The sequence below is a fragment of the Oratosquilla oratoria genome, chromosome 19 (assembly GCF_046742065.1).
Source record: "Oratosquilla oratoria isolate Oo_2021 chromosome 19, ASM4674206v1, whole genome shotgun sequence".
Classification (NCBI taxonomy): Eukaryota; Metazoa; Arthropoda; class Malacostraca; order Stomatopoda; family Squillidae; genus Oratosquilla; species Oratosquilla oratoria.
The window spans coordinates 33,237,665-33,246,093 of NC_134795.1; the positions used below are offsets into that span (position 1 = coordinate 33,237,665).

Consider the following 8,429-nt stretch of genomic DNA (forward strand, 5'->3'; position numbering starts at 1 on the left):
TTGACTTTCTCCCGAAACACTATATTTGCTATCATCAACTCTCTTTCTAGACACATTTCCACCATCAACTCTCCACTACGATTCTTTCCTGGAACTCCACATTTCCCAACCACTCCATAAATTGGATAATTTCCTACCTAGCATTAAGGTCTCCCAGTACTATTACATTGATATTTCTCCCTAAATCCTCTATGCAATCATTTAAATCTATCCAAAAAGCTTCCCTTTCTTCTACGCTCTTCTCACTGCCAGGCCCATATGCACTTACAAAAACCCACATCTCCTTTCTCAGTTTCACCTTCATCCACATTATCCTTGAGGAAACCTTCCACTCCACTACACGTTTACCTATCTCTTCACTTACTAGTATAGCCATCCCTTCCCTCCCTCGCCCTCTCTTCAATCCTGATAACCTCCCACTTACACTCCCAAACTTACACTCGCCCTACCCTTTCAGCTTAGTTTCACTCAAACATACTGCCCATCTCTTTCCTTTTACTTTCATCTGAACCACACCCACGCACATTAAAAGACCCAAACCTTAGGGTTCTGGTCGGAAAACTCCCAGACCCTCTTATGCCTTTGCTTTTTATTTTAGGAATGTCCCCTGTGGGGCTACAAGGAGAAGGATGCCTAGTCCCAATCCCCGTCCCGTTTTTCTCGCCTCTTACGATCCAAGTGGAAATACTTGGTGGCAGTATTCCCCCCCCCACCATATATATATATATATATATATATTAATATATATATATATATATATATATATATATATATATATATATATATATATATATATATACATATATATATATATATATACACAGACACACACACACACAATATACCAGCCATTTCGAGTCCACTGCTAAACTTGGAAGTTACACTGAGCCTCCTCCACACTATTCCATGAATCACGTGACTACACTAATATTCGACTGATTTGTTGTTACTTCTGCAAATTTCCCTGTCTCATCCCTCCAACTTCTGTCTTATCTCTCTTATCCATGGGATAGGAATTTTTTGAAATAGACTAAGCATTTGCGTCATATTGAAGTGAGAAATAAACCCAGATCCATCGATTGTGGTAAAGGAAATGTAAACAATTATAGTTACCCCCTCAAAGCTGATTAGTTTTCTTTTACACGCATTATTATTCATAGAAAATGTAACAAGCATTGATAAACATTGGTTTAGGAAAACTAGATAAAAAATGTTGCAGATAAAGTGAATTTACACCAGAGGGCATTTGTTTGCGTCCTAGGTAGGGTGGCCAGACGTCCTCCTTTAGGCTGGACAGTCCCACTTTTTAGCACTATGTCCTCCATCCGGCGCAACCTCACGCCGGACGTGCATTTGTCCTCCTTTCTTGGGGTGTGACAAAAATAAATGAATAAACAAATAAATGAATGAATAAATAAATAGATAAATGAATAAATAAATGAATAACCCTTGGTATACAATAATGCCGTACAATTAAACTATGTGCGAGTATACAGGCCAAGGTCAACGTCAGAACTCGGTAGCCGAAGTAGACAGGAACTGCAGAGGACCAATGTTGTGAACGTGTGATTGCGTGATTCACATCTCATATATTGGGCTGCAGTCCTGAAGTGGCTACGGTGCAGTGTGGTTTGGCAATTAATTTATGAGGTTAAGGAGTCTGAAAATGCCGAAAAGAAAGACTTTGTTTAACTCTGACTGGGCCAATGAGTTTGGCAATCAAGGTGAGGATACAACTAGGTTTTGTTTGTGTTGTAACTTACAAGAAATACAGGTATTTCTTTTTTGTCGGTTTCATTAGAAGTGAAAACTATTATTCACTTTCAGTTATATATATATATATATATATATATATATATATATATATATATATATATATATATATATATATATATATATATATATTATATATATATATATTATAATCATCGATATGTAGTGTCCTTTTTGGAAATTTAGAAATAGCCACCCTAGTCCTAGGACATCACCTTTGCCCTATGTGCACTGACAGCTCACAATATGGAAGAAACTACAATTATATTGTGATGGACATAATTTCATGTACGTGAGTTAATTATTGAAGATTTTACATTTGTTGTATATAAAAGTGTGTGCCAAATATCAGCAACAATAACGACGACGGGGGCCCGCCGTGCCTCGATGGTAGCGCGATCGTCCTGTAATTGCGTGGGGACTTCGATGTCTATTTGTATCCTTGCCACGGCGCAGAGTAAGGAAGGAGATCCACTTTGAGTTAGTAATTGCCCCGACCTTGGAAATTACCGTGTGATGCATAAGTGTCCTCCGGGTATTGTCACTGCAACAACAATACCAACAACGACAAGAAAATAACAATAAAAAAGAAAGACGCCAACAATTACACCAACTTCAGTACCAACAACAGCACTGCTTTAATAATAACAATAAAATATCCAACAATGGAAATAACGCTAAGATAGATCATATATATAACATTGATTCATTTCACTGATTTCTCTACTTGTATATTTATTCTGAAGTGCCGAAATGGACTGATGTTATTTTATTATTATTACTATTTTGATTACCTCTATCGACGTAAACAAAAGATGGTGATGTTCAACTAAATCGAGAAATAAGGTTATAATGTCTTCACTAGGAAGAAAATAATCAAACGTCTATATAAATCAACTAATTAATTATCAATAACGTACATATTATGTTAAGAACAAAAATAGTTTTTTTTTTTTTTTACAAAACGTCTTACGACGTCATATATAAAACAAAAGACGATGATACCTTCCCTTTATAAGACCAAATTACTTGTAAAAAGGCGTATGTATTGGCTAAACAGACTGGCTAGTCCCTTGCTGGAAGGGTCCTTGATGATACAAAGGCTTATTCACACAAAAGAAAGGAATATTTATTCTACAAACAAATGAAACTCGCGCTGAAACTGCGTAGGAGTTTGTGGCTCGCGGCGACAAGTGAAAGTTTCCACCCCTGTGCCGGGTGAAGGTGGAGGAAGAGGTGGAGGTTGCGGAAATGGTGGAGGACATGGTGGACCTGGTGGAAGATGAAGTGCAATTGGTGGAAATGGTGATATTTTGATCATGGAGAAACTGTTGGAGATGGAGTGGACGAGTTGGTGGAGGGTGGGGCTCTGAAATTCAGAAAGGACGATCCTGAAGTCAATATTTCAGGAAATAGCGTTGTATAAATACACAATACAATAGTAGTTATGGTCCATCCCTTTGAATAAAAATAATCTATTGTTAACCAGAATAAATTGTGTAAAGTGTGCCAATCTATTAAGAGAAGAACTCAAGTACGCTTAGGCCCTTTTAGCACTATGCCCTCCCCTCTTCCCCTTTAAAGAGGTTCCTCTTTTAAGTCATTCAAACGGCTCTCTTTATTTTTGCTTGAGGCGTTAAAGGAATCTTATTTCCTTTAAAATCACTTTAAAGGCCATTTCTCAACCAATTTAAAGGGGGCTTTCCCCCTTTACCCCTCCAGAGAGCACAATTTCAGCCCTTTAAAGGATAACCCTTTCCCCCCTTAACCTTGTTAAAGAGCCTTTTTGACCCTTTTAATCTCCTTTAACATTTTCGTCCATTCCTTATTCTCCCTTCGTTTGTGGGGAAAGGGGGAGGGGAGGGGCACGGAGAGAGGGGGAGAGGGGGAGAGAGGGAGAGGGGGACGGGGAGAGGGGGAGAGAGGGAGAGGGGGACGGGGAGAGGGGGGCACGGGACCCCCACTCCCTTCCCTCTCTAACTCCCCACATGGCTTTAATCACATCAAATTGGGGAGATTAGACTCCTGGGGCGTTGTTGGGGGGAGGAAGTGGGGAGGGTAGGGAAGTGGGGAGCTAAATGAGTAGCAGAACAAAAAAAAATCTTCTACTCTTGAGAAAGGGGGAGGGGGTGACTTTGATGAATGGCTGAAGTTGTGTTGGAGATGGTGTTGGTGATACACACACACACACACACATGAGGGCTCTCCCCCGCCCACATTACCCCTCCCCCACCCCCTCCCCCGCTCCCTCATCTCTCATCCCTCCACCATCTTCTCCACCAGTGATGTGATTTTGGTTTATAATGAATTGGATGCAGAATGACGAGGAAGTTCAATGAATGAATATGTATGATAAATAGATAAAAAGTAAATAAGTGAATATATGTATGTACGCACACATACACACACGTACACACACACACACACACACACACACACACACACACACACACACACACACACACACACACACACACACACACACACAAACATACACACACACACACACACACACACACACACACACACAAAGGATTACAAAGGCGGAGCATGCCGACAGGAGACCTTTTGATCCATATCTAGGTCGGATGCGAAAAAAAAAATCATATTAATAATAAAATAATAAATAAAAACTATGATAATGTAAATAACAAATAAAATACATAAATAAATGCATAGGTATAGTTAGATAATAAACAAACAGGTAAATAGTAAATAATAATTAATTGACATATAACTAATAATAAATGAAAATCAGACAGACAAATGACAACAAAACAAAAAACAAATAATATAAGATAAATTATAATCATTACAGCATCTTACTTAGGTATTTATCTAAATGATTCTTAAAGCTTCGAACTGAACTACATTGCACTACCTGTGCAGGAAGTTTATTCCATTCATTAACTACACGGTTGGCAAAGTTGTTTCTACCTACTTCCAAATTGAATCTATTTCCGGACAGTTTGAGACCATTGTTTCTTGTCTGATTCTCATTCAATGTAAAAATTTGGTCACTTTTGATGTTGTCAATTCCCTTTAAAATCTTAAAGACCTGTATCAAGTCACCTCTGAGTCTACGCTTTTTTAGGGAAAACAGATTCATATGTTTTAGTCGATTTTCGTATGATTTATTTTTGATATTTGGAATCAGTTTTGTGGCTCGCCGTTGTACTTTTTCCAGTCTGTCAATGTCTTTAATGAGATTCGGTGACCATACGGAAACAGCATATTCCAAATGTGGACGAACTAACGATTTATATAGCTTGTTAATGAGTGATGGACTTTTGAAATCAAAAGATCGCGCAATCAGTCCTAGAATCTTATTTGCTTTCTCAGAGGCTGAAATACACTGCTTGGATGATTTGAGGTCGTTACTGATAATTACACCGAGATCTTTTTCACTATCCACTTTTGTTAACGAATTTCCAAATAACTTGTAATCGTACTTACTGTTATTTTTACCTATGTGCATTACCTTGCATTTACATGTGTTAAATTTCATTAGCCACTTTTCAGACCATTGCTGTAATTGATCTAAATCTTCTTGAATATCTAATTGGTTTGAGTGATCATTTGCCACTCCGCACAGTTTTGTATCATCAGCAAATTTGGAAACAGTAGATTTTAGTCCATGGTCTATATCATTTATATATACTATGAATAGAAGTGGCCCAAGAACGAAACCCTGAGGAACTCCACTTGCAACACTTTTCCATCCAGAAGTTTTTCCATTTAAAACAACTCTGTTTTCGACCATTCAACCAATTACTAGTCCAACCTAATAGGCTACCACTTATTCCATGCAAAGCTAGTTTAGTAAGTAGTCTTTCGTGTGGGACGGTATGAAAAGCTTTTGCAAAGTCTAGATATACTAAATCTGTATTGTTTCTTTTGTCATAATTTGGCACACACACACACACACACACACACACACACACACACACACACACACACACACACACTTCAGCGAATGGACGGCTTGGATGACGTTCTGAAGAAAACTGATGTCTGTGGATCCCAACGCAAAGAGAAGTGCCTAGTGTTTTTGCAGGGTGGGGGGGAAATTGCTCGTGGAGTAGTGGGAAAGTAGGGAAAGAGGAAAAGGGGAGGGATTACTGAGGGAAATGGAAGGAAATGAGGAGGGAGTAGACTTGGCCCAGCCAGACAAGCGGAAGGTAAACAAACGACTGAGTGAGGATGACATGTCTAATAAAAATGTAAAGATTAGAAGTATAGAGAGGAGCAATACAGAAGAAAGTGACGAGAATATGTTCCAGGGATTTAAAGAGGGTGGGGGGGGGACACAACCCCCCCCCCGACTGATAAGACTAGAGGAGAGAGTTGATAAGGTGATCGAGGACTTGGAGCGTAAGTTAGGTAACGTAGACTCCATTTTCCAAAGAATTGAAAGGTTGGAACAACTAGAGAAGGCTAACAGAAACTTAACTGAAGAAATAGAGGACCTAAAAAGACAGTTAGGAAATGTAAAGGAGGAGAATGAGAAATTGAAGAAGAATAGTAATGAAAACAGAGAGAAAATAGCTACAGAAGCTAAAAATTGGAGAATAACTCAAGAAGGGAATAAGGTTTCATTCACTGACATAGTCAAACAGCAATTGAAAGAACATAATGAAGACTCAGTTATTAAAGTGATGAGACAGAAGGAGAATATAGTAAGAGAATTAGCTGACAAAAAGAAATGTATAATTATATTAGGAATGGAAGAGAAACATAACCCAGATAGAACCGCAAGAATCAAGGAGGAAAATGAAAGAGTAAGCAGTTTATTAAAATTAGTCCAGGAAGATGAACCAGAAATTATAAAGGAAATTGAGGAAAAATTCAGACTCGGAAAATATAGTACAGATAAGACCAGACCAATTAAGATTAAATTCAGGTCACAAATGACAGCAGAGAAAATTCTATCCAAGACAGGGAAACTAGCAACAAATGATCAATATAAAAAGGTATGGATAAAAAGAGAAATGAATAAGGAGGAAAGAGAGGCAGAAAAGCAGAAAAGAATTGAAGCTAAGGCAAAAAACGAGGAAAGAACGGAGTCAGAGAAAGAGAGATTCTATTGGAGAGTAGTGAACATGAAAATAAAGCAGTTCGACATACTAAAGAAAAACATAAGGGAAACAGAGAATACAATGGAAGTGGCAGAAAACTAAGAGTGTCTTACACAAATATAGATGGATTGATAACAGGATTGAATGAACTGAATGATTATTTGAAAGAAAAAGAACCGGACATAATGGGAATTGTAGAAACAAAATTAAAAGGCCCACTACCACCCAACAGTGTAGGACATGATACATACAATTATTGGATTAGAAACAGAGAGAAAAAACAAGGGGGTGGAGTTATGTTCCTGACTAAGAAGGATATAAACGTGAAAGGTGTCATATATGGAAAGAATACAGTAGAGATGATTATGATAGAAGTGGAAGACCGAGATAAGAAGAGCAGAAAATTTGTGATCAATTATGTGCCTCCGAAAACAGCCTCATGGGAGGAGAGTGAACATAAAAGTATGTTAGAGGACACAAAGATAGCATTAACTAAAATAATGGAAGACGGAGGAAGAATAGTTATGATGGGCGACTTTAATTGCAAAGAAATCTGCTGGGAAGAAATGACAGTAAAGAGTGGTGATGACTCATGGGGAAATGCTCTACTTGAGATGATTACTGACCATTCAATGACACAATGGATACAAGAGAACACTAGGTATAGAAATGAAGAAGAACCATCGAGGCTAGACTTAATAATTACATCTGAACCTAGAATAGTGGACAAGATTGAATATAAAACACCAATAGGTAAAAGTGACCACATATTGATTGAACTGGAACTTAATGAAGAAAAATATATGAAAAGAAATGAACAATATAGAAAAGGAAGAATGATGTATGAAAAAACAAACTTTGATAAAATAAGAGAATTCTTCCAACAAGAAAACTGGGAAGAAATATACAAAGAAGAAACAACAGTGGAAGAGAAATGGAATATTTTGACAAAAATTTACAAAAAAGGAGTGGAAAAGTATGTCCCAAGACAAAAACAAGAAAAAGAATATGTAAAATGCTGGTACAACAAAAGTTGTAGGGAGTTAAAGGACAAAAGAGACAAAGCCTGGAACAGATGGAAAAAAGACAGAAGACCTGAAAAATGGAAAATATATACTGGTTATAGAAATGAATATGTACAAAAGTGCAGAGAGGAAAAAAGAAAATATGAAAAAGATGTTATAGAAAAGTGTAAAGATCAACCAAAACTATTCTACAGATTTGTAAACAATAAACTGAAAAACAAACAAGACTTAGAGAAATTAAGACAAGGAGGAGTTGAATACACTGAGGAAATGGAAATGGCAGAAATTATGAACAAACATTTTAAATCAGTGTTTACAAGGGAAAATATACAACCTGAAGAGATTGAGTGGAAGGAAAAAGTCCCCCCTATGGAAGAAATAGAAGTAACAAAGAATGAAATATTGACACACTTGGGTAATTTTGATGTCAGAAAATCGCATGGGCCAGATGAAATAGCAAACTGGATTCTGAAAGAATGCAGGAATGAACTGGCAGACAAAATACATAGCATAATAAGCAGTTCCTTAAAAGAAGGACAAGTTCCAGAAGATT

The 8,429-nt window shown here is 37.4% G+C and overlaps 1 protein-coding gene across 1 annotated transcript in view; it reads left to right on the forward strand.

The window, feature by feature from the left end:
* Window positions 1-1,497: 1,497 nt before the first annotated feature.
* Window positions 1,498-8,429, forward strand: part of LOC143035827 (uncharacterized) — a 78,540-nt gene continuing 71,608 nt past the window's right edge. The window contains exon 1 of the mRNA XM_076202853.1: window positions 1,498-1,724. Within this exon, the coding sequence (XP_076058968.1) occupies window positions 1,646-1,724 (79 nt within the window). The 5' untranslated portion in view covers window positions 1,498-1,645. The remainder of the gene's footprint in view (window positions 1,725-8,429) is intronic.